The following is a 27,158-nucleotide window of genomic DNA, read 5'->3' as shown; positions in this document are numbered from 1 at the left end:
CGCACAGGGTGAGCCTAGAAAGAAAACCACAGCCCCCTGTGGTGAGGAGAAAAAAGAAACAGCAGTTTAAGTGCTGGAAAGTTGAAAGGGAATGAACCTCTCTAGTGTGTGTGGTCGGGGGCAGAGCAGTTGCGCTGAGCTTTGGAATGGAGGCACAACATATGTGCCTCAGTTGGACAAAACGCTTCTCGAGTCAAATCAACTGCTAGGCCTGCATGTTGGTGCAAGGTGGAGGCCTAGATAATGAGGGACAGACTCCTCGAGAAGCAGCGAGTGGATAATGCTACATAAGTATGGAATTATATACCGCATTTTCACCATTCTGTTTAATGAGAGCCGCCACCGCAGCGAATCACTTGCCACACAGCCGAAATGGGCCATTAGCTATCAAGGGAAAATTGTCTTTGCCGCTTTCAGCAGATGGAGCAAATATTTTACAAAGCAATTTTACATACCAAAAACATTTGTGTGCCTTGGTAATGTTGGCTGTTTTACATTATGTTACCTTCTACAGCAGCATAATTTTCCATCTCATCGAAGGCAAAGTTGGCATTTTTGATTTTTAAATTCTCAATTAACAATTAAACATGGAGTATTAAAGCAGTCCTTAAACTTTAAGTAGGTGTGGGAAGTAGTTTATGACTTGCCAAAGACATTTTCATTTTTTCTTCATCCTCTCAGCATATTTTTGCACTCTAAAGAGGGACTATTTCTAATAATCTGGATGGAAAGGAATGAGTGGAAACTCCACTGCTGATTGCAGAATGAAAGTTACCAATGCACACAGTGGTCAGAGCATTTGCTGGCTGAAAACACCCATCATGGATTGTGGATACACAGTTTAGTTCACCCATTTGCATCAGTTTAAAATGTTTTAAGTTTCAAGTAACAGAAAACCCAACCCAAAATGGCCTTAAAAATAAAGAGAATTTATTATCTCAGGTAACTAAAAATCCAAACATTGGTCTGGCTTCAGACAAGGCTCAATGATGTCACCAAGGACCCAGTTACTTTCCACTTTCCTCTACACTGCGCTCCATTCTAAGGCTGGCCATCCTTAGGGTTACAAGATGGCTGCCAGTAGCTCCTGCAGTTCATCCCTGCTCAAGGCGATAGGAAGAGAGAACATCTCATCTGGTAGCATTCTCAGAAGACCATAAAGCTGCTTTCTCAGAAGGCCCCAGGAAGTGCTTCCTAATATTTGATTGGTCTAATTGGGTCATGTGCCCGTCCTGAACCAATCACTGTAGCCAGGATGTGGCTTTGCTCAACAGGACCAATCCTTGCCGCTGAGTTGGGGGGCAGCACTCTCCATCAACTCACATAGTTAGGCATGGGGAAAGGATTGGTCCTGAAAGAAGTTTGGAATATTACCCTGAAAGAGGGGACATAGATGCTGGGCAGCCAGTGACAAAGGCCCATGCTACCATATATTCATACATTTGACAGCACTGACTTAGCATCACCTGTGGATGATGGAATCCAGCCCAGACTGAGTACTTGTGCCTTGATGGCAGTTACCAGCACAGATTCCACTGCACCATGGCACACTGGTAGCAATTGGGTTTGAATCCCAGTTTTGCTACTTTATGGCAGTGTGACATGAAGAGGGGATGACAATATCTACCTCAGAGAGTGACTGAGATAATAAATGTAAACCACCCTGCACATGCCTACCACATGGTGAGCTTTTAATCATTAAAAGCTTTTAGACTTTTAATAAAGCCTAAAAAGTGACTAAAATGTATCCTGTGCACAGGAAGGCAGCCCTTCTAAATTCACCCTCAAATGTGGAACCCCTCCCTTCTCAATCTGTGTACCACTAGCTGATTCAAATCCTGAGCACCTTTCATGGTGCTTCACACTTGACACTCTGAAGAGGCAGCAGGGCCAGTGGGGAGCACTCACCCAGGAGTCAGAGGCAGCCAGAGAGCACCTGCGGCCTCCCAGTGTGACTGGAGAAGCCCTCGTTCCCTCTTCTGTGACATGAGGCATTTGTCCTAGATAGTCCACATGGCTCATTTCAACACTGAGAGTCTTGCTTACTTTTTCAGGTCATTGTCTTGCCCTTTTCACTCTCTAGTCCTCCATGTAGGGATGTCAGAAACATCTAGAAAGCAGAACCATGTAGAAAGGTCCTTTGATTTTCTTTTGAACGCCATCAGTGTCTGATATGGGAGATTTGAGGTGATTAACCAAAAAGTTATTAATTCACCACTGCAGATTGGCACATGACCCAGTTACACCAATGTGTGTCTGTATGTGTGTATGTGTGTGTAATACACACACAGAGAGAGAGGCACTCTTGCAATTTACTTGGTTGGGGAAGCTAACGCTAGAGTTTGAAGTAGCTTTAGTCATTGAGTGCAGTGGATGGTTTACTGGCTTCCCCTAAGATATCCTGAATCTCATTCATTCAGACATCTCTTCCTTCAAATTTACACTTTCTTGATAGAAAAAGAGAGAGCAAGAGGCAAGGTACATACTTGGTAGACAAGGATCTCTGGGGTGCATCGGCCAGGCTGGTGGAGCCCCATGCCTTCTGCAGATGTCTTGGAACCTTCCAAGGTCCTGACAATTGTTGATGCACTCTGAGAGGTAAATGTGGGCACTGGAAAAAGTGGAGGCAAGCCTGTGCAGTGGCAAAGATGGGGCTGAAGTTTCTTCTGATGGGAATTACCCTAGAGCTATCAGCTCCACAAAACTAGCAACTACTTGCATTCCCAGAGCCAGTGCAATCATGATGGAATGAAAATCTGGAATTCTGACTTTTTTTCAAAAGTGTTTTTTTGTTTTCTGGCACTCGTTTATTACCTACAAGGTATATATTTTTCTTTCCACGCTTCCCAAGTCATTAGCTCTAAATGATCCGTTCAAAATGGATAACAGACTCTCTGAAACACTGATGTGGTCATCCATCGTCCATCACCTTGGTGTTACTCAATTACTCAATGCAAAGCAAAAACATTTCCTAACTACTCATTTCATAAGGTTTTTTGTTTGTTTGTTTTAGAGACAGAGTTTTGCCCTTGTTGCCCAGGCTGGAGTGCAATGATGCGATCTCAATTTACTGCAACCTCTGCCTCCCGGATTCAAGCAATTCTCCTGCCTCAGCCTCCCAAATAGCTGGGATTACAGGTGCCCACCACCATGCCCAGCTAATTTTTGTATTTTTAGTAGAGACAGGGTTTCACCATGCTAGTCAAGCTGGGCGTGAACTCCTGACCTCAAGTGATCCGCCCACCCAAAGTGCTGGGATTACAGGCGTGAGCCACCATGCCCAGCCTCATTTCATAAGTTTTTAAGATAAAGATGTGCCCCTGTTGCTGGCTTATAACAGATACTCAATATATATACACTTTGGGAAGGTAGAAAAGGGAGGAAGAAGGCAAGCTAGAAATGGTTCCCCTAACTCTCTTATTTTCTGTCTTTAATCATTTGTTGAACATTACAACTCACCAAATAATCTTACACAAGCCTCTTCAAAGTCCTTCAGCTTCCCATTTTAAAGCAAGAGGAATAACATGGTAGTGGCTACCACAGAGTGTTGCTGAAAGGACTGAATGAGATCATGAATGTGAACCTGTGACAAGAGAAAGTATTTTACAAATACTATTCTAATGATTCACATGAATTGGAGTGTTTGTCTGTTATGGAATGGGTGTGTGTGTGTGTGTGTGTGTGTGTGTACATAAGTTTGTTTTGAACAGAATAAACTTGAAGAGCTACAGATCTTCCCTTACCAGCATCTGCCCTTAAAGTTGTGGCATTATGTTTGAACTATGCAAAATGATAAAAACTAGAGAGCAGAAATCCCCCCAAAAACTGAGAGCTTGCATCTGACGTCGATAGACCCTTTGTGGCCATTGGGACCTTGTTGCTTCTTGGGAAAAGGGTGTTCTTAGCTTGTTAAACCACTGCTGCGATGGAGTCCTTTGCTCCTGGATTTGAACTCTCGCCTAACCCACCAGTTCACAAGCAGCTTCTGAGTACCAGCAGAAACCAGACTGTAAAGGGTTGTTTTGTTGGGGGGATAAAATAAAATGAAGCTTTCACCAAGAATGTCATTTTTCTGACCTTACTTGAATATATGAGCTGCAGGTCCTGCTGTATTTTTTTGGTTTGTTTTGTAGGGATGGGAAGACAATTTTCATTGGTGCTGAGGCCATTCTTAGTACAATCCTTGTTTTTCCCATCAGACACTTTCAAAATAAAGAAATAAATTAAACACTTAATACCCCCTCTCCTCTTACGTCGCATTATTCCTCTCCATGCCTTTTTCTTAGAGAATGAATCATGGCCCCAAGCTGCCTCTGTGTGCCCAGCATCCCTATTGAATGTCACCCCGCCAGTGCCTTCAGCTGTGTACCTCTCATGGTGGGACACGATTACTCCTCCAGATTCCAGCAGCTGACTTTCCTCTAGGAAATTTACCCCCTTACTGTGGCTTTGTGCACAGTGAAAACTCCAAGCATCAAAGCAGAATGGCTGGGCTTTGTGGGCAGAGGCGTTGGCAGAAGCCTGGCACAGTGTCCAGATGCCACACACAAGCAGCAGGCTGATGAGTTACTTATTGGCCCTCACATAGTATGTTGCATCTGAGGTGACACTTCATAAATGCGACCTCATTTATCTTCCCGACGCCCTTCAGAGGCAGGGAATCCCATAAAGTCCGCCCAGGAAGAGTCTGTGGTTCTTAAGCAGCCTTCCCTCCGGCTGCTTCCTGAGCAGCAAGGAGGAGCCCATTGAGAGGTTTCACATTTTATCTTATTCTGTAACTTCAGCTTTAAGGACTACATCCTATATTTACCAGCATTGTGACTCATTCTACAGACATTTAGTGTTCCCTGTGCTAGGGACTGGGAGACTGACCTCAAAGCCAATGCCCATGCCATTAAGCAGCCCGGAGAGAGCTGGAGAGCAGGGAGAAAGCCTTCTCTCCCAACTAGGGTGGGAGAGAAGGCTTCCTGGAGGAGATGTGACTGGAACCACCTCAGGAAGGATGAGGAGGAGTCAGCAAGGGGAGGAAGAAGAAGAAGGAAGGCAGAGGAGGGCAGGTTAGGGGGAGACTAGGAGCTGGGCAGGAAAGTGAGGCCACATTAGGAGTCAGAGGCCATATCACAGAGGACCTTCCTCATCTGTTGTGTTGAGGAGTTTGGACTTGATCCTTAAGCTGAAGGACATCTTTCAAGATTTACGTGGCAAGGTTTTTTTCTCCTCCTTCGCTGCCTTTTCCCCCCCTCCCCCCAACCCCAAAAAAAAAAAAAAAAAATTATATATTTATAAACACTTTTGTCTAGTCCAGTTGCTTAAAAGGCCTGACATTCTATCATTTTTGCTGTATAGATGAGTGAACGATTTCTCTTTGGACTGTCTTGGTATGAATGACCACATAGTGTGTAACTGGTAGATGATTTCACGTTCCCCAGCAGTAGGGCAGAAAAAGTCATTTAATCAAGGCAGAACAAAGAAATGCCCACTTTCCTGACAAAGGGCCTGGGCTGTGACACTTCCTTTCCTTGCCATTCCATTTTCCAGAGAAGAGTGGGATTCTAACGCTGTGTTTCATTGTCCCAGCTTTGGGGCACTTCATGAATCAGAGATGGAATGGTTTTAACTAAAACAAGTGTAAAACAAAAGAAAGATGGATTTTGGGGACTGTTCAGAGAAAGAACAAAGGAGTCCAGGTTGCTGGAGCTGTGCATTTCGCATGCTTGTTTATAATTTAAATGCAGGGCTTTGGGACGATCAGGTAATTCACAGTAAAGATCAGAGAAAATGTGCACAGTATATAGGATATGAAGGAGGGAAAAGGCCCATTGCTTTGACAGCAGTTTCCTTGCTTCTGCATCACAAGGCAGAGCTCTCTGCATGAGCGCTTCCCCAGCCCTTCTTAACAGACCTCCTCCCACTCTGCAGGGAGTCGTCCTGAGCTGAGTGTGAGCCAGGGCACTCTCCGCCTTTCAGGGAGGTTCTGTTTTGTATGTCAAACACTTACTAAGCTAACTAATGAAAGTCTCCCACCAAGATTTTCTGGATATTTCGGAAGTTATTCAGATTTTTTGAACCTGCTGAGAGCATAGTGTCAGATGTTTAGTCTTCTACTGTGGTTTGTCAGTGGGCACTGGACCTAGAATCAACCAGCTGTTCCAAGGAGTTGGGGCAGGCAGTGCATAGAGGACGATCACTTTTTAATGGTCGGGAAATTGGAAATAAGTGTGTGTGATTTCTAATATTACAATCCCACACCCAAAGCTGATCCCTCCAAATTACTGCACCATCACTCAGATTCAGAAGTTCCCCCGCAACCTAAAGTAAATCTGAGTTTCTCTTGTCAGTGCTCCTTATTTTGAATATGAATAGTGTCTGTCATGTGAGTTTTGGGCCAGTACCCTGCCTCACTTCTGGCAGAAATAATATCTGAAGAGGTGGCTTTTATTTGAAAAAGTTTAGATAGTCTAAGAGGAAGAGTATTGCAACTTAGGACATCTGAAAAAAATTGTCCTGGCAAACCAAGGCTTTTTATATCAAAAGCCAGACTTTTTATTCATTAGAGGATTCCTTACTGATTTCATTTTGACAGGAGTCTCTTTAGTCTTTGGGTTGTTTTACAGATGGTATGGGGCCAGCCTCACATCCAGGCAGATGAGACTGTGACCTAGGGGGGATTTCAGGCAAACTGAGGCTGGCCCCAATACTCCTTCCCACCTAACTCTTCCAACCCATCCCTACCTAAAATCCCACCTTTACAGCTTCAGCCGTAGTTTAAGGCTTTGATGATGAAGTTGTAGGATGCAGACATCCACCAACAAGGGGAAAATGGCACAGATTAAAGAGATGGAAGATGACTGGACACTGTAGCTCAGAGCTGTAATCCCAGCACTTTAGGAGGCTGAGGGAGGAGGACTGCTTGAGACCAGGAGTTTGATACCAGCCTGGACAACACAGACCCATCTCTACAAATATATTTTTTAATTAGCCATGCATGGTGGTATGTACACGTAGTCCCAGCCAATTGGGAGGCCAAGGCAGGAGGATCATTTGAGCCCAAGAGACTGAGGCTGCAGTGAGCTATGATCACACTACTGTACTCTAGCCTGGGTGACAGAGCAAGGCCCTGTCTCAAAAAATTTAAAAGAAAAATTAAAAATATATATGGAGGTGGCTGGGTGCGGTGGCTCACGCCTATAATCCCAACACTTTGGGAGGCTGAGGTGGGTGGATCACCTGAGGTCAGGAGTTCGAGATCAGTATGACCAACCTGGTGAAACCCCGTCTACTAAAAATACAAAATTAGGCTGGGCGCGATGGCTCATGCCTGTAATCCCAGCACTTTGGGAGGCCAAGGCAGGCGGATCACCTGAGGTCGGGAGTTTGAGACCAGCCTGACCAACATGGAGAAACTCCGTCTCTACTAAAAATACAAAATTAGCTGGGCATGGTGGTGCATGCCTGTAATTCCAGCTACTGGGGAGGCTGAGGCGGGAGAATCGCTTGAACCCGGGAGGCGGAGGTTGTGGTGAGCCGAGATTGTGCCATTGCACTCCAGCCTGGGCAACAAGAGTGAAACTCCGTCTCAAAAAAAAAAGAAAAAACAAAAACAAAAAAAAAATTAACTCCACATTTTATATAAAAGGAAACTGAGGCCCAGAGTGAGAAAAGATACTGCCCAAGGACACTCTGCTGGTCAGGCTGCCAGCTGCAGTGGGTCTGAAACTTGGTTTCCTGATGCCCAGAGAGAAGGGTGCCTTTCAGAGACAACAGGAACAATGAAGAGTTTTTAGGGAGGCCAATCACTTTTGAAATATGAAAACTGAAATGGCTGAAAAAAGAGAGAACATTTTCAAAATGGCTTTCTGACTCTGGGTAAACAGTAACCACATTTTTTTTGCCTGTTGGAGGCCTGGTTTTTAATCACTCCACAAGCAGTTTTCATTTCTGTAGTAAAATTGCTTGTGGTTCTATTTAATTTGTTTCTGCAGGAGCCAGCTTTGGTGAAGATCTCCGAGGAGCTGGCGGGCATTTTAGCACAGCACGCACAGCCAGTCAATGAGAAACGGTTCCCGACGTGGAGGAAATTCCTCCAAACATTTCTCAGTCAAGGTAAATAAGACTGTAAAGTTTCTACTGAGGATTAGTCTACACAACCTTGGATTCTAGTTTTGGGTCAACTGGGGCCAATTTCAATACTTTGCATCTCCTGTGTTGGTTTAGAAAAGTGCTCCTATGGTTTTCTTTTTCAAATGTTGCCTAAATATTTATCTTACACCCAGCCTCTTAAGTAAATAGGAACCTAGCATGCCAAGCATGGCATGGGGAGCTCAAGATTCTGGGCCTGTTTTTACACCACAAACTTCTCCTGAGAGGTGGGCTTTGGAATCAGATTACCCGGGTCTGGACCCCTTCCATGACTTTGAGCAAGGTTCTTAAACCCACCAAGGCCTGGTTTCCTCACTTATTTACCTTACAGGGTCATTGGGTGGATTCAATGAAATACAGAACCTTACATAAAATCGTCTTTAATAAGTGTTAGTTTCTCCTCCTGTTTTCTAGGAGAGCAGAAATGGTCTCACTTCCAGTTCTGAATATAGCATTTCCAAACAAGGGTTTGCTAGAGTCCAGGAACAAAGCGAGCCTCCATTCCTTTCATCCTCCTCCTCCTATTTCATCTCATTTCCTAACAACATTGGGTGGTTGAGGGAATGAATGAGTGAATGATGCCTGTCTACCGTTTCAGAGGTCCCTGTGAGGGTGCTACACAGAGGCACACCCATGCGACGGCCCTCACTCTCTAGGAGGTTACAGTGCAAGACATATTATATGCTTACCCACATGCACAAGAAGAGAGGGTTAGTATAACAGGCCACAGAAGGCATCTTCCCACTGCTATCAAGTGATAATAATAATCTCAGCAATAATCAATAATGATAAGATAATATCATGTCAGATGATAACAGCAGCAGCAATAGCCCAGTGATGATAATAGCACAGTGATGATAAAACAGTGAGCTTAGACAGTGCTTATTATGGGCCAGGCACTCTTCTAAGTATATCTATGTTAACTTATTGAAGCTTCCTAACCATCCTATGAGGTGGGCACCATTATCACCCTCATTTTATAGAGGTGGAAAGCTGAAGTACAAAAGATTAACCCCAAATCACTCTGCTAACACATAGAAGAGCCCATAAAAAGCGACCTCTGTGCTGCTCCAGGAGTCTTGAGCAGAGCCAGTGGTTACATTTATCAGGGCATATCATAGCTCAATGTATGAGAGTGTATGAAAGGACAGATCTGTTGGTTGTTGGAATATACTGGCTGGGCAGGGTGTATTGGGCACCTTGGTAATGAATTATTTAAGCAAGGGGTTGAATGGTAGCCATCTAACAAGATTGCTGAAAAGAGATTCTTTGCAGGGGACAGTTGTGCTAGACAACTTCCCATGTCCTTTCAACTCTAAAATTTTGTGATTCTATAAATTTCCATATGTACCCACTGACAGATAAGTCAAAGTAAGGAAAGTCAACCCCATGCATAAATGGAAGAAAATCAAGTGGCTTCCATACACACACACACACACACACACACACACACACACACACAACACGACTCGATAATAAGCCGTGTTTTTTCTTTTTTCTTTCTTTCTTTTTTTTTTTTTTTTTTTTTTGAGAATGGAGTTTCACTCTTGTTGGCCCAGACTGCGGATGCAGTGCACGATCTCCGGCCACTGCAACCTCTTGCCTCCCCACGGCCGTTCAACCCCGGATTTCTGCCGTACCTCAGGCCTCCTGAGTAGCTGACGATTACAGGTGCACGCCACATGCCCGACTAAATTTTGTATTTTTTAGTAGAGACCAGGGCTTTCACCATGTTGGCCAGGGCCCTGTCTCGAACTCCTGACCCTCAAGTGATCTTACCCGCGCCTCCCCCAAAGTGCTGGGATTACAGGTGTGAACCACTGCACCCAGCCTAATGAGGTGAGTTTTTTTTGTTTTGTTTTTGTTTTTAAGTTATGGGGGGAAGACCATGATGATCTCCAGGCCCGTCCGGGTCAGGGTGTTAGAAAATTTCCAGATCTTCAAGCATCTGCCTGCAAAAGCCTCCCTCTAAACTATTTCTTTTCACGTGAGCTTTGTAGATGAGAAAGGCTTTCCCAGCAACTATCTCATCTGAGCTGTACAACCACAAGCTAAGGCTTCACCTCTACCTCCTGTTCATCTTTATCCTGCTTTCTCAGCCATGCTTATTTATGGAGAGCAGTACAAGCTTTATTACGTTAATTTTCTTCATGAAGAGGCTGAATCTCAGAGATAGGAGGGGACTTGGGCAAAATCACACAACAAATAAGTGGTAAATGGAACACAAAGTTAGATCCTTCAATTTTAGCACATTAAAAAACCTAGTTCTTGAAAGTCATGTGTTTTCAAAGCTTCTGCCTTTCTGTCAACCCAGTGCATACAGCAGGCCCTGTATCAGTGGTCCCCGACTGAGCCAGGGTGTCTCCCAGGTTTCCCGACTCTAAGGTCACCATCTCCCTCCCTCCAGCTTCCACCATTACCTGTTTCATTCCATTTATGTTCTCTCCGGTGTGCTTATGGCCACAAAATGTGCTAGGGATTTGATTTCTAAATTGTCATAGGATTATGTCAAAAGCAATACTTTTTCATTTTCATTTTTATTTTTTGAGATAGGGTCTCACTCTGTCACCCAGACTGCAGTGCAGTGGCACAATTATAGCTCACTGCAGCCTCGACCTCCCAGGCTCAAGTAGTACTCCCATCTCAGCCTTCTGAGTAGCTGGGACTACAGGCGCACACCACCATGCCCAGCTAATTTATTGTTTACAATTTACAATTTTTTTGTAGAGACAGGGTCTCACTTTGTGGCAATACCTTTTTCAGAAGAGGAATTAATTGCTCTAAGTGGAAGAAAATAACAGTGAAAAGGTTATGGTCATGATGCTGAGAAGATAGTACAAATAAGCTACTTTGAAATAAAATACCCGAGTAATCTTGTAACTTATGAATGATAGTGTGTTTCCACTGAAGCACTATCTTTCAAAACATAGGTGACAGCTAAAGCCACAAAGTTAACCAAAGCACAGAGACTCACTAGGTTTTTTACTTTTGTAGATTTTTGTCATTGTTGTTTTGCTGCATTTACCTTGCTAAATCCCCAGCAACTGGTGTTTAGAAATAGCACACACCACTAGGCCTCATTTGAAGAAAAGAATGTCTCAAACCAAATAGAAAAATTAGGGTTTGAATATGTACCCTCCAAAATCGGTTTTCCTTTTGAAATTTGGTGTTTGTTAGGACTACCTCTGACCAAATTTATAGACACTTAAGGAAAGTGCTTTTTGGATGAAGTAACAGATGACTGCATTTGAAAACTGCTCATTTTTTTATTTGTATGCTGTTCGCTTACACCTATAGGCAGAGGTCACACTTCTCCCAGCCCCCAGCAGATTTGTAAAATACAGGCCAAGTTTCTCTTAGTGCTGTCAGGTTCTAGACGGCACCCTATCTATGGAACACTTTGTTGTTTTTACTTTTAAATTATCTAACTCTTTACAAATAATATCTTAAATTTTTTCTGTACAAAGAGGACATAGACAGTAAGATTTGTAAGTTGGGCCCACAAACAGAAGATTGGGGCTATGTAGTTTTTGTGGACACCACTGAGGTAGGCCACAAATTAGCCAGAAAAATGTTGTTACAGTGCTTGAACATCAGGCTTGCCTCTGTGATTTTTGGCATTCAAAGCAAAAGGTAAAATGTAATAAGTTATAAAGCTCTCATTATCGGCAGAGAGAGCACATGCATTCTTCAAGCACGGCACTATCTCTTGGTTCTATATTTTTAAAAACGTTTTTTAACTGACTTTATATAGAAGTCCTTTGGCTGACATGATGGTGAATGTTCTCTCTGCCCGCAAAAAGCCCAAACCTGTCAAACCTTCAAAAAGGAGTGAAATTTACGCAAAAGAGCACACTGGTCATCAAGATGCCAACTGCGGACAATGGGCAGTTAATTCCCCATGAGGGATTTGATCATAATTCTTGGGTTCACTGTTTATGAGTGGGCATAGACCCAGTGATCCTCACGGTGTCTTCAAATTATAGTCAGAATCAAAACTACCGTTCACTGAGCCCTACAATATACCAAGCATTGGGCTAAATACTATAGATAGATACAGTATCTCCAAGATTCACAACAATCGAATGAGGTAGGCTTTATTATGCCCATATTACAGATAAAGAAAAATAAGTTCAGAGAATGTAAGCTACTTGCCCAAAGTCTCTCAAGACATGGCAGATGCAGAATCTTAGCCCAAGTCAAACAAAATTAATGTGTCCTTTCACCTGCTCCATGGTTTTCCCACCAGGGGGTGTGATCGAAGCATTCCCACCTGCAGACAGCATCACCAACCTGACAGTGGACATGCTGATAGAGCCCAACGGGAAAATCAGCGTGCTGTCAACAGGGGACCAGCTTCATGCCGACAGCCCCTTCATCTCCTCTGGTACCACCGTGCCTCAGACCTCAGTGGATCCCCAAGTTCTCACTTATTTGTGCCTCCAAATTGGAAAAGCCTGCAGAATGAGAGATGTGGTTGGTTACTTTTCTATAGATCTGGTGACTTTTATTGATCCAAGCACCTTGGAACAGCAGGTAAGTTGAATGGATGCCACTCGAAATGCTAAAATATGTAATGACTCTGCACCCTACACACCAGTGCAACAGGGAATATGAAAGCTCTTCTAAAATGCACTGACTCTCTGATGAACTCGCTCTAAATTCAACACCTACATGGTCCAGGCAAATCCAAGTGAGACTAGGCTTTATGTAGAGAAATACAGGGCCAGGGTTGTCTCATTCAGGTATAGTTGGAGTTAAAGAGTGACTGAGGCCAGGCGCAGTGGCTTAACACCTGTAATCCCAGCACTTTGGGAGGCCGAGGTGGGCAGATCCCTTGAGCTCAGAAGTTCGAGAGCAGCGTAGGCAACAGTGAGAAACCCTGTCTCTACTAAAGATACAAAAATTAGCTGGGCATGGTGGTATGCACCTGTAATTCCAGCTACTTGGGAGGCTGAGGCAGGAGAATCACTTGAACCCGGGAGGCAGAGGTTGCAATGAGCCGAGATCACGCTACTACATTCCAGCCTGGGTGACAGAGTGAAACTCCATCTCCAAAAAAAAAAAAAAAAAAAAAGAGTGACTGAAGCATCCCTCACAGTTCACAGCTCTGATTAGGCCCTCAATTCTGTCCATTAGTGTTATGCCTATGTATCATGAAACTATTTTATGCCATCCAGGGAGTGGAACCTGTCTAGAGCCTGTTTTAAATAGAAAATCAATCACTAGAAAGGAGTTAAGAGTTCACATTTCTGTTCCTTTTCTTATCAGTAGTTCACCCACAACTTAGATTGTCTCATTTTTTTCTTTTTTTCTTTAAAAAACATATTGAGAGATATTTCAGAAATATAAATAATAATATAATCAATATCACGTGCCCCTGCTCAGCTTAAGAAACAAAAGTGGTGTCAATGCCACCTGCAGCCCTGTGTGCTCCTTACCAAACACATCCTCCTAGAGGCCAGGAGGAAACTACTGTCTTATACCTGGGGTTTTGATTCCCTTTCATATCTCTACGCTTTCACCACACATGGATATACCCGAAAATAATGTAGAGTTTTATTTTGCATGTTTTTAAGCATTTTGTAGATCATAACATTCTATCTATTATTATTTTACTTTACACTTTTATTTAATATTCCATTTGTGAGATTCTTCATGTGCATAGGTATGGTGCTGAGATATAATATTCAGGAAAAATCATCTTTAACCTTTTTCACTTTGCTTTTCCCACCTAAAAGTATAATGTTCAAGTTCACTACTATTTCACAGGACTCATGTTTTAAAATGACCAGTGGCTCCTCTCTTAGTGCTGCGTGTCCAGACCTCTGTCTAAAGGGCAAAATGACTTCCTGGCCTCCCTCTCTCGATATCCTCTGGTCATCCGCATTGTACATATACTTTAGTTGTTTTAGGATCATTATTCTCAGTTTTACAGTTCTCCATTTCAGTCAGATGATGGTTTCAAAGTGAGAGTTTATGTTTTTTGGCAGATTTCAGCTTGTTCAATAATCATTTTCCATTTGCCTTCCTGGGCCCTCCATTGGTTTTACATTCTGTTCTTAGGCCTGTACATTGACAGGGAAAAGGACAAACTGAAGGTCATTCGGAACTCTCCCTGTGGTGGAGGCAGGACAGAAACAACGCTCCCTGGGGAAATCTGGATGGCAGGGATGCAGGGGGAGGAGAGCCAGGGGAGGCTGCCCTGTCCAAATATTTGTCGTAAGAAGGAAAGATTGGCTGGATATGATGGCTCATGCCTGTAATCCCAGCACTTTGGGAGGCCGAGGCAGGCAGATCACTTGACCCCAGGAGTTCAGGACCAGCCTGAGCAACATAATGGGACCGCATGTCTAGAAAAAATACAAAAAATTAGCCGGGCATAATGGCAGGTACCTGTAGTTCCAGCTATTCAGAAGGCTGAGTGGGAGGATCACGTGATCCCAGTTCACTGTAGTCTAAACCTCCCACCTCCACTGCAGTGAACCAGGATCGCATCACCAGATCACACTCTAGTCTGGGTGACAGAGTAAGAACCTGTCTCAAAAAAAAAAAAGAAAGAAAAAAAGGCTGGGCACGGTAGCTCATGCCTATAATACCAGCACTTTGGGAGACCCAGGCGGGTGGATTGCTTGAGGTCATGCCACTGCACTCCAGCCTGGGTGACAGAGCGAGATTTCATCTCAAAAAAAAAAACAAAAAAACAAAAAACAAAAAAAAAAGTCGAAAAGAAAAGAAAAAGAAGGAGAGTGAGAAAGAGAAAGCTAAAACTGTGGTCCCTGGGACAATAGGAAGGATGGAACTATGGGGACAGTTGACTTGTGGCTTTTATTTATTTGAATTTGGTATAAGGAAACTTGCACACAGCAGTCAAAAGGATCTTCTCCAAACACGATGCTGGTCCTTCCTTGGGCTCACCACCCTTCTGGGCTTCTGGCTGACAGGTCCCACCCTTCACTTGGCTGGTTTCATGTACCTGGCTAGTCTTGTCTCACCCTACCTTGCCCTCTGTTTTGGTCTGGTCAATCCACACACCCTGTCTCATTCCCTCTTACTCATGATATTCCCTCTACCACAGGGCCTTTACACATGCTACTCCTCCACCTTAAATGCTCTTGCCTTTTCTTTTGACCTAGTTAGCCTTTTCCAGCCATCACACTTCAGCTCAAGCCACATTCATTGGAGCCCTTCCTGACCTTCCTGACAAAGTCAAATTCCCCTTTTTTAGGTTTTCATACCATTGTGTAGTTGTGTATGAGCATTCCTCGTACCACTTATCTCGGTTACAACTTTAAACTTGTTTACATGACTATCTGATTAATATTTTTTCTCCTCCTGTCAATTGTAAGCTCTTTTAAGCGACATGCTGTGTTTCTTTTTGCTCCCCCACTGTATTCTCAGCACTTACTTCTGCCCTGGCACAAAGTAGGTATTCAGTAAATATTTGTTGAATGAATGAATGAACAATGGAGGTGTTCTAGCAAATGCTGGATGGTGTTTTTAAGGCTTTTGAAGAAGGAGCTCAGACAGTCATTGGATGAATGGGATAGATAGATACTAGATTCTCTGATTGTATCATACTATGAATTCTCCTTGTCTCTTCCCATAAATACTTCAGTATATGATCATTTGTGTTACAGTTATCAACAGAATATTGGAAGATGTTCTCAGTGACCACACCAAAGGGTGTTTCTACATTAGCAAGAGAAGTATGTTTGTTCTCTGCATATAATAAATTATTTACAAATCACTGGCATATTTTCTAGCCATTTTGCAAGTGGTATCACTTCAGAAAACACCTTAATTTTTTTTCTAATTGACATGCCTTGTGATGCCAGTGAAGCAACTGGCAGGCATATTATCAACCCTCATTTTTTGTCAGTCTAACAGGTTAAAAATTTTTTGTTTTATTCAGAATTTCTTTGATTATTAGTGAAGATCCACACGTCTTCATATGTTTGTTTGCCCATTTATGTATCTTCTCTTAATTGCCTAATCATGTGTTTTGCCCCATTTAAATTGGACTATAATACAAATGTTGATTTGTTGGAGCTCTTTGTGTATTGGAAACTCATTCTTTGACTATTATGCATCTTGTAAATACCTTCTCTCAGATTGTCATTTGTGGCTTACCTGTCTCTCTTTTTATTTTGGCCATGTTTCTGCACCATAAAATTACTATTTCTGGCCAGGCTCAGTGGCTCACGCCATATTGGTGAAACCCCATCTCTACTAAAAATACAAAAATTAGCTGGGCATGGTGGCACGTGCCTGTAGTCCCAGCTGCCCGGGAGGCTGAGGCAGGAGAATTGCTTGAACCCTGGAGGTGGAGGTTGCAGTGAGCCAAGATCACACCACTGCACTCCAACCTGGGTGACAGAGCAAGACTCTGTCTCCAAAAAAAAAAATTACCATTTTCTCTCTTGTAACTGATTAGTAATATTTTATAGAAATGTGTTCCAAGAGTACCACAATAGTGTATTGCTTATCAAATTCCACCCAGAAAACTTAGCATCCATTGGCAACTTTTTCCACTACCACTATGATAATGGTAATTTTGTATTTCTGTGGAAAATTTTCTGGTACAGTTTTGTGTAGAAATTTCTGGCAATTGCTGGGCGCGGTGGCTCACGCCTATAATCCTAGCACTTTGGGAGGCCGGGTGGGTAGATCACAAGGTCAGGAGTTCGAGACCAGCCTGACCAACATGGTGAAACCCCGTCTCTACTAAAAATACAAAAATTACCCGGGCGTGGTGGCACGTGCCTGTAATCCTAGCTACTTAGAAGGCTGAGGCAGGATAATCTCTCGAACCTGGGAGGCGGAGGTTGCAGTGAGCTGAGATTGCGCCACTGAACTCCAGCCTGGATGACAGAGCAAGACTTCGTCTCAAAAAAGGAAAGAAAGAAAGAAAGAAAGAAAGAGAGAAAGAAAGAAAGAAAGAAGGAAGGAAGGAAGGAAGGAAGGAAGGAAGGAAGGAAGGAAGGAAAGAAAAGAAGGAAATAAATAAATAAATAAATAAATAAATAAATAAATAAATTTCTGGCAATCTACTGCAAGAAACAATATTTTTCTCTACCTCTCATTTATGCCTGTAAGTCTGTATATATTTATGTCAGTATGAACTCATGGGTTTCTATTTTATTTAGTGGGTTGTATTTTGATACTTTCATTGTTTTGATGCTCAGTTGTTCCAGATTTGGCCAGTGGGAGACCCTTCAGGGTGTGTCTTGTGTCCTTTTGACATGTCCTCATCATTCTTTTAGCATGTCTTATTTTCTGACACAATAAGATGTTCCAGGCTCATTTTCTGTTTTCCTTGCCCTGGACCTAGGATCGACTCAGAAGCCCTGTAAGATCTGGGCTCTTAGTGCTGCCATTGCTACTGGAGTGTCACTCCTTCTGACACCTCTCAGTGGACAGAGCTAGCAAGTACATGTATTATGTATGTACAGTACATACAGTTATACACACATATATGCATATAAACACACATATGTACCTATACATACATATATGCATCTATAACTATTTCTGTATCAGTGTTTATATTATAAAACCATGAGTTCCTGCCAGCATCTCCAGTTTCAATCCAGCACCTCAAGGTTCTTTCTAGAATTCTTTTCCACACTTAAAAGTAAATATCTTGATGGATATCCTGCTTATTCTGATTTGGGGTATAATTACAATGTATCTACATTGTATACATGTATCAAAATAAATACTACACCATGCACACAATAAATATTCAGTGGTTTAGGCTGGGCGTGGTGGCTCATGACTGTAATCCCAGCACTTTGGGAGGCCAAGGCAGTTGGATTACCTGAGGTCAGGAGTTCGAGACCAGCCTGACCAATATGGTAAAACCCTGTCTCTACTAAACATACAAAAATTAGCTGGGCATGGTGGTACACGCCTGTAATCCCAGCTACTCAGGAGGCTGAGGCAGGAGAATCACTTAAACCCAGGTGGTGGAGGTTGCAGTGAACTGAGACCGTGCCACTGCACTCCAGTCTGGTGACAGAGCGAGACTCTATCTCAAAAAAAAAAAAAAAAAAAAAAGAGAGAGAGAGAGAGAGAAAGAGCCAGGGGGATCATAGAAAGAGAAGGATTTGAAGATGCTGTGCTGCTGGCCTTGAAAACAGAGGAAGGGACCATGAGCCAATGGCATGAGCCAATGAAGGCACACAGCCTCTAGAAGCCAGAAAAGGCAAGGAAACAGATTATCCTCTAGAGTCTCCAGGAGGTACAAAGCCCTGCCCATATCTTGATTTTTAGCCCAGTAAGACTTCTGGCCCACAGAACTGTAAAATAATAAATCTGTGTTGTTTTAAGCCAGTAAGTTTGTGGCAATTTGTTGCAGCAGCAACAGGATGCTAATATAGAGGGTGGTTGCTATTTTGTTCTTTGTGTTTTCTGCAAAAGTAAACATGTATTATAGTGCAGGCTCAGTGGCTCATGTGTGTAAACCCAGCACTTTGGGAGGCTGAGATGGGAGGATCACTTGAGTTCGGGAGTTTGAGATCAGCATAGGCAACATAGCAAAACCCCTGTCTCTACAAAAAAAATTTTTTAATTAGCTCGGCATGATGGTATGCACCTATAGTCCCAGCTACTCAGGAGGCTGAAGTAGGAGGATCATTTGAGCCTGGGAGATTGAGGCTGCAGTAAGCCATGATCATGCGACTGCACTCCAGCTTGAGCAACAGAACGAGACCCTGTCTCAAAAAAATAAAAAGTAAATGTATTATATTTCTAACCAGAAAAAAAATGCATGAAAACAATAATAAAATTTGTATAGAATGATATTGTTTGCAAAGCACTTTCACATACATGATCTTACTCACATACACACAGCTCTTACAGTAGACACGGGAAGCAGAAAACTGAGGTGACTGCGTCCATTTCAAATTCATGCCCACTGGCCCCAGCTGGGCCCCATAATTTACCATACTGACACGGGAGGGGCTAAGGGGACTGGGGGCCAAGGCAAAATAGGTAAAATGACAGCAATGCCTCAAGGACAGTCCCACGATTGTGAATCAATTCCAGATAAGAAAGTGGAGAATCCTTTCTAGACTTAAGGAGATGAGAATGAGGTTCTAGCAGAATAGAAGAACAGTTTTGGAAATGTAGGACTTAAATATTGGAAGCATCAAGTAGAACACGGGGTCATTTTGTAATCAAGAGAGAAGGGGCCGGTTCCTGGGAAATGGAGAGGGTGGAGCATGGTCTAAGACTACTCCTGCCAGTGGATTTAGGTCCCGGGTTTTGGTACCCTAGAAATGGGGAAATTCCAGGCCTTCAGAGATGGCTTGCAGAGCCATCTCTGTATTGTATTCAGAGCACTTCAGAATACACAGAGCTACAAGGCAACCATGTTGGAGATCCGGCCTTCTCACATAAGGATGATATTATGTAAAGGGATCCAAGCAGTAAACAAATAGCAGCAAAAGCTATTTCCAAATCCTGATGGGTCCTGGAGCCAGGGCCAATGATAAACAGTATCTAGTAGTATGGGAGGAGACCACCCCTTATATTGTCTTATGCCCAATTTCTGCCTCCAAAGAAAGAAAAAGTCAAAATTAAAAGGCAGAAAATGAAATCCACAAGCAGACAGCCCAGCGCCACATCCTAGGCCTGGTAATTAAAGATCGACCCCTGACCTAATCGGTTATGTTATCTATAGATTACAGACCTTGTATAGAAAAGCACTGTGAAAATCCCTGTCCTGTTTGTTCTGATCTAATTACCGGTGCATGCAGCCTCCAGTCACGTACCCCCTGCTTGCTCAATCCATCACGACCCTCTCACACACCCTTAGAGTTGTGAGCCCTTAAAAGGGATAGAAATTGCTCACTTGGGGAGCTTGGCTCTTGAGACAGGAGTCTTGCCCATAACCCTGGCCGAATAAACCCCTTCCTTCTTTAACTTGGTGTCTGAGGATTTTGTCTGTGGCTCGTCCTGCTACAGTAGGTTCTAGGAGGAACATGAAGTACCTACTAAAGGCTTTAAGCTGAGGAGGATGACATGCTCATTGAACAAACACCTTCGGAGGACCTACTCTGGCTTCCTTTTAGGTGCTATGGAAATAAACAAGACATCTTCCGTATCATGACAAAGCTTATTTCATATCCATCATCCCATTTTATTTGCTATACATGCACACAATTGTTTTATACTTGTATTGATTCATAGGTATAAATATTGTCTCCATGAGATTTTTTTAATCCTTTAGAAAATGTACTAGGCCTTTAATTTTTTTTACCTCTTCATGATGTCTAACACAGTGATGGTCATATTTGGCCAGCCACCTGATTGTTATTTGTTGATTTATGGACTTTTGGAACTTCTAGATGATCCAGATCTTTTGCAGTTAATTACTCACTTTGGGGAAACTCTACACAAAACAAGTGTTTATTGAGCATCTATTATGTATAAGCCCTTATGCTAGGTGCTGGAGAAGCTACAAAGATGCAAAAGACATGGAAGTGCCTGCCCTTAGGGAGTTCACATTCTGGTTGGGAAGATAGGCTTGAAAAATGAGTAGGAAGGAAAGGCTTAAGTGACAACTACGTAGAACAATAGAAGAGACATCACAAAGGTAATGTCAGTTTAACGGCCAAATGATTTTTCTGCCTGCATTCAGACAAGAGAAAGATCCCTTCTGTTGGGAGCAATCAAGAAAGGGTTTACAGAGAAGGTGGGATTTGAGCCGAAAGATAATTAGGATATGAGGAGGGTACGAAAGAGTGTATTCCAAGTGAGAAACAGGCTCACTTGGTGGGAAAAGTGGTAGGAAAAAGCACAGAACATATATGGATAAAAATGATGATCTAAGTCTTATAAATATCATGTTGGATTCACCTCATATAAATATACATTTATACAGCAATTCTCCCATTCCTGTTCCTCATATAAAAGTCTCTAAACAAATAGATTGGCAAAGATGCTCTATATGAAAATTCCCAAATTAAAAAATTCTTTCAGAACAAGATCATGTCCTGCATTTGCAGGGACATGGATGTAGCTGGAGGTCATTATCCTTAGTAAACTAACGCAGGAACAGACAACCAAATACCACATGTTCCCACATATAAGTGGGAGCTAAATGATGAGAATATAGGGACACATAGAGGGGAACACCACGCACTGAAGCCTATCAAAGGGTGGAGGCTGGGAGGAGGGAGAGGATCAGGAAAAATACTGGGTACTAGGCTTAATACCTGGGTGATGCAATAATCTGTACAACAAACCCTCATGACACAAATTTACCTATGTAACAAACATGCACATGTACCCTGAACTTAAAAGTTAAAAAAAAAAAAACACATCTTGTTCTTTATATTTCACAGGAAATTGAATATATATAAGGTTCACTAATTATCATAGAATTCAGTTGAACATCTCCTACCGATAGCAATAGTTTTTTAGATTGTAGCCTCTTGTTTCTTGAGGAGAATGGTGATCTGGCTTTTACCAAATAAAAGCTTCAGGTGATGGAAAAAGGAAAAAAAGTTCTTTTAGTCTGGGCAACACATCAAGACCCATCTCTAAAATTAAAAATAAAAAATTAGCTGAGCATGCTGGCACACATCTGTTATCCTACCTACATGGGGGGCTGAGGCAGGAGGATCACTGAAGCCCAGGAGTTGGAGGCTGCAATGAGCTAGGATCACACCACTGCACTCCAACCTGGATGACAGAGCAAGACCCTGTCTCAAAAATAAATTAATTAATTCTTATTTTAGATAACTGTGAACTTTGAAACAATAATCTTTATTATGAGCATTGAAAGGTATTACTTTTTTTAAAAAGGAAATGAAAGAAAATCCAATCTTTAAGAAGAATTGATATGAAAAACAGCTACTGGAGAGTAGTAATGGCCCTTCCAAAACGTAAGGTTAGCTACAGAAAGGAAACAACACTTGTCACAAAGTACAAATTGTGAGGAAGGACGAAGATGGAGGTCCTGATATATGCCAGAGTGTATCCCAGAAACTCAGAAAACGATTTCGAAGAGTTTCTAAATACAGAATATCGGCCTAGAATAAAAAAAAAAAATCTGAAAATATTTTCATTGCAATGGCAATGGGTTCTGGCCCCAGTCTTTCCACTAACTAGTGTGATACTGTAGACAATTCACTTGACCTCTGGGAGCCTTGTTTTTTTGTTATCAACTGGTAAGTTTCTGCCCTCATCCTCCTAGTATGTTCTGATCGGCTGAGCAGATACAAGGTGCTGTTCTTATTAAATCAAATGGCATAACCACATGTAAAACTGTCACAGGAGCCCTCAGCAGGTTCTCAAACTGTGAGTCGAATCAGAATTGAATTAGCATTATTTTTAAAAGTCACTGAGCATTAGCATCATCTCAAAGTGATATATAAGCATCAAAAATGAATACATTTATTTCACAGAATGGAAAAACCAAAGTCTATAGAAATATCATAATTCCTTCTTGTTCACTGCTGTATACCCAGCACCTAGCACCCTGTCTAGCATATAATAGATGTTCAATAAATATTTATTAAATGAATGAATGAATACTTCTCTGAGTCCCCCTCTAGTACTCTCATTTGCAAGATCTCCCTATCTCTGTTTTCAGGATATACAAGGTATTCACCGAGGGAGCTCAGTGAGATTTACTTTTTCTCTTTAGGGAAGGTATTTTATTTATATGGAAGAAGGCTAACAGAGTATATCTAAATTAAAATTTTATAGGCCTTTGGTATAAACAGAAGTACCTATTATTCAGTGTTTTAAAGTGCTATAGTGGGCAGATTGTTAATCACAAGTTAGTATCTAGTGAAGGGAATATACATCCCAAAGGACTTTGAAGCATTAAAGTAAAAGACCTTCTCCCTTTAAAAGGTCTGCATCTTTGTGTCAGTGAAAGAGACCTATAATATGGAAGTAATAGTAATGATGATGGCAATGATGATGACTTCTACAATAAGAACATGGGCAATGATGACAAATTTTTCCAGTGAAAATTACAATTCTGTTTCTTAACACGGATAGTGCGGGTAAACTAGTGGCCAACTTTGCTATGTATATGTTACCATTTGTGATTGCCCGTGAATGTTTGGTTAACGCCCCTTACACTGTAAACCTTGATATTGAGAAATATTGAACCCAAGCCTAAACATCAGCTCTTGGGTAGAATTTTGGTCGATCTACATAGAACGGACCTAGTTCCTCTGTTTACATCAGCTGTGCCCCCAAGCCTTCTTCAAAAGATGCCCATTCTCATCATGGAGTTCTTTGCTTCATTTCAAATGAAACCAAGACACCTCTCTGGACTCAGGGATCTTTTAACTTGAATCACAAGAAACATGGCCAGGGCAAGGAAAATCTGGACACTCACACTGCACCCTGCTGTCTCCAGCAGGTACTTACATTTCTGCAGGACTCAGGAGAGTGGGAGGTAGGAAAAAAAGGAAAGGCTCCCTACTATTGCCGAGAAAGACCGTAAGATTCTTCACCAATGAGCATTTATAGCTTGCCCCAGCATCCCAAAACAAAGCTGTAAGTTGTTCCTACTTCCACCTATCACCTGTGGTCAAGACTTTTTATGTGATAAATTTTCTCTTGCAAAATCATCCTTCTCCAATCCCAGCTTTATTGAGGTATAACTAATCCAAAAAAAGTACTTTTATTTAAGGTGTACAACATGGTATTTCAATATACATATACCTTGTGAAATGATTACCACAATCAAGCTAATTAACATATCCATCATCTCACTTGGATACGTGTGTGTGTGTGTGTGTGTGTGTGTGTGTGTGTGGTCAGAACTTAAGATCTACTCTCTTAGCAAATTTCAGGTACAAAATATGTAGTTATTAACTATAGTCACCATGCTATATGTTAGGTCTCCAGAATTCATTCATCTTATAACTGAAGATTTGTACCCTTTAACCAGCATCTCCCCATTTCCCCCAGCTTCCAACCCCTGGCAATCACTTAACTACTTTCCATTGCTATAAATTTGACTTTTTGGATTCCACATGTAAGTGAGATCATGCAGTATTTGTCTTTCTGTGTCTGGCTTATTTCACTTAGCATACTATCCTCCAGGTTCATTCATATTGTCATGAATGACAGAATTTCCTTCATTTTTTAAGGCTAAATAATATTCCAATGTGTATATACATGTATACATATATACACACACCACAGTGGAATAAAACTGGAAATCAACTCCAAAAGGAACCTGCAAAACCATGCAAATACATGGAAATTAAATAACCCGCTCCTGATGAATGAGCACTGGGTCAAAACAAAATCAAGATGGAAATTAAACCATTATTTGAACTGAATGACAATAATGACACAACCTATCAAAACCTCTGGGATACAGCAAAGGTGGTGCTAAGAGGAAAGTTCATAGCCCTAAATGCCCACCTCAATGAGACTGAAAGAGCACAAGCTGACATTCTAAGGTCACACCTCAAGGAACTAGAGAAACAAGAAAGGAAATTACCCAGCAGAAGAAAGGAAATTACCAAGATCAGAGCAGAACTAAATTGAATTGAAACAAACAAACAACAACAACAAAAAAATACAAACGATAGGCTGGGCGCGGCGGCTCACACCTGTAATCCCAGCACTTTGGAAGGCCGAGGCGGGCCGATCACCTGAGGTCAGGAGTTTGAGACCAGCCTGACCAACATGGAGAAACACCGTCTCTACTAAAAATACAAAAAATTAGCTGGGCGTGACGGCGCATGCCTGTAGTCCCAGCTACTTGGGAGGCTGAGGCAGAAGAATCGCTTGAACCCGGGAGGCAGAGGTTGCAGTGAGCCGAGATCACGCCATTGCACTCCATCATGGGCAACAAGAGCAAAACTCCGTCTCAAAAAAAAATACAAATGATAAATGAAACTAAAAGCTGCTTCTTTGAAAAGATAAAGAAAATTGATAGACCATTAGCAAGATTAACCAAGAAAAGAAGAAAATCCAAATAACCTCACTGAGAAATGCAACAGGAGATATTACAACTGACACCACTGAAATACAAAAGATCATATGAACACCTTTACGCACATAAACTAGAAGAGATGGATAAATTCCTGGAAAAATACAACCCTCCCAGCTTAAATCAGGAAGAATTAGATACCCTGAACAGACCAATAACAAGCAAAGAGATTGAAATGGTACTTTAAAAGTTACCAACAAAAAAAGTCCAAGACCAGATGTATTCACAGCAGAGTTGTACCAGACATTCAAAGAAGAATTGGTACCAATCCTTTTGACACTATTCCACAAGATAGAGAAAGAAGAAACCCTCCCTGATCCATTTTATGAAGTCAGCATTGTCCTAATACCAAAACCAAGAAACTGATATCCTTGATGAACATTGATGCTAAAATCTGTAACAAAATACTAGCTAACCAAATCCAACAACATATCAAAAAGATAATCCACCACGATCAAGTGGGTTTTATACCAGGGATGCAAGGATGGTTTAACATACGCAAGTCAATAAATGTGATACATCACATAAACAGAATTAAAAACAAAAGTCACATGATCATCTCAATAGATGCAGAAAAAGCATTCGGCAAAATCAAGCATTCCTTTATGATTAAAACTCTCAGCAAAATCGGCATACAATGGACATACCTCAATGTAATAAAAGCCATCTATGACAAACCCATAGCCAGCATAATACTGAATGGGGAAAAGTTGAAAGCATTCCCTCTGAGAACTGGAACAAGACAAGAATGCCCACTCTCACCACTCCTCTTTAACATAGTATTGGAAGTCCTAGCCAGAGCAATCATAGTGAGCAATCAGACAAGAGAAAGAAATAATGGGCCTCCAAATCAGTAAAAAGGAAGTCAAACTGTCACTGTTTGCTGATGATACAATCATTTACCTTGAAAACCCTAAGGACTCCTGCAGAAGGCTCCTAGAACTGATAAAAGAATTCAGCAAAGTTTCCAGATACAAGATTAATGTACACAAATCAGTAGTTCTTCTATATACCAACAGCGACCAAGTGCAGAATCAAATTAAGAACTCAACCCCTTTTGTAATAGCTGAAAAAAAAAAAAAAACCAGAATACTTAGGAATATACCTAACCAAGGAGTCAAAAGACCTCTACAAGGAAAACTACAAAATACTGCTGAAAGAAATCATAGACGACACAAACAAATGGAAACACATCCCATGCTCATGGATGGGTAGAATCAATATTGTGAAAATGACCATACTGCCAAAAGCAATCTACAAATTCAATGCAATCCCCATCAAAATACCACCATCCTTCATCACAGAATTAGAAAAAACAATTCTAAAATTCATATGGAACCAAAAAATAGCCCAGATAGCCAATGCAAGACTAAGCAAAAAGAACAAATCTGGAGGCATCACACTACCTGATTTCAAATTATACTGTAAGGCCATAGTCACCAAAGCAGCCTGGTACTGGTATAAAAATAGGCACATAGACCACTGGAACTAAATAGAGAACCAAGAAATAAACCCAAATACTTACAGCCAACTAATCTTTGACAAAGCAAACAAAAACATAAAGTGGGGAAATGACACCGTTTTCAATAAATGGTGCTGGGATAATTGGCTAGCCACATTTAGGAGAATGAAACTGGATCCTCATCTCTCACCTTATACAAAAATCAACTCAAGATAGATTAAGGACTTAAACCTTAGACCTGAAACTATAAAAATTCTAGAAGATAACATTGGAAAAATCCGGGGGGGCGGAGCAAGATGGCCGAATAGGAACAGCTCCAGTCTCCAACTCCCAGCGCGAGTGACACAGAAGACCGGTGATTTCTGCATCTTCAACTGAGGTACTGGGGTCATCTCACTAGGGAGTGCCGGACAATCGGTGCTGGTCAGCTGCTGCAGCCTGACCAGCGAGAGCTGAAGCAGGGCGAGGCATCGCCTCACCTGGGAAGCGCAAGGGGGAAGGGTATCCCTTTTCCTAGCCAGGGGAACTGAGACACACAACACCTGGAAAATCGGGTAACTCCCACCCCAATAC

General features: G+C 42.0%; 1 protein-coding gene across 5 annotated transcripts in view; it reads left to right on the top strand.

Moving 5' to 3' along the window:
* Window positions 1–27,158, top strand: part of IQCH (IQ motif containing H) — a 255,954-nt gene that overhangs the window by 175,410 nt on the left and 53,386 nt on the right. For all 5 annotated transcript variants that reach the window (XM_017851107.1, XM_017851105.1, XM_017851104.1 and 2 more), the window contains 2 exons: window positions 7,983–8,103; window positions 12,389–12,675. In XM_017851107.1, the coding sequence (XP_017706596.1) occupies window positions 7,983–8,103; window positions 12,389–12,675 (408 nt within the window). The remainder of the gene's footprint in view (window positions 1–7,982; window positions 8,104–12,388; window positions 12,676–27,158) is intronic.

This window comes from Rhinopithecus bieti, unplaced genomic scaffold (assembly GCF_001698545.2).
Source record: "Rhinopithecus bieti isolate Rb0 unplaced genomic scaffold, ASM169854v2 scaffold_31548, whole genome shotgun sequence".
NCBI classification, from domain to species: Eukaryota; Metazoa; Chordata; class Mammalia; order Primates; family Cercopithecidae; genus Rhinopithecus; species Rhinopithecus bieti.
Note: the sequence above shows the minus strand (reverse complement) of the source record. Positions and strands in the feature narration are given on the sequence as shown.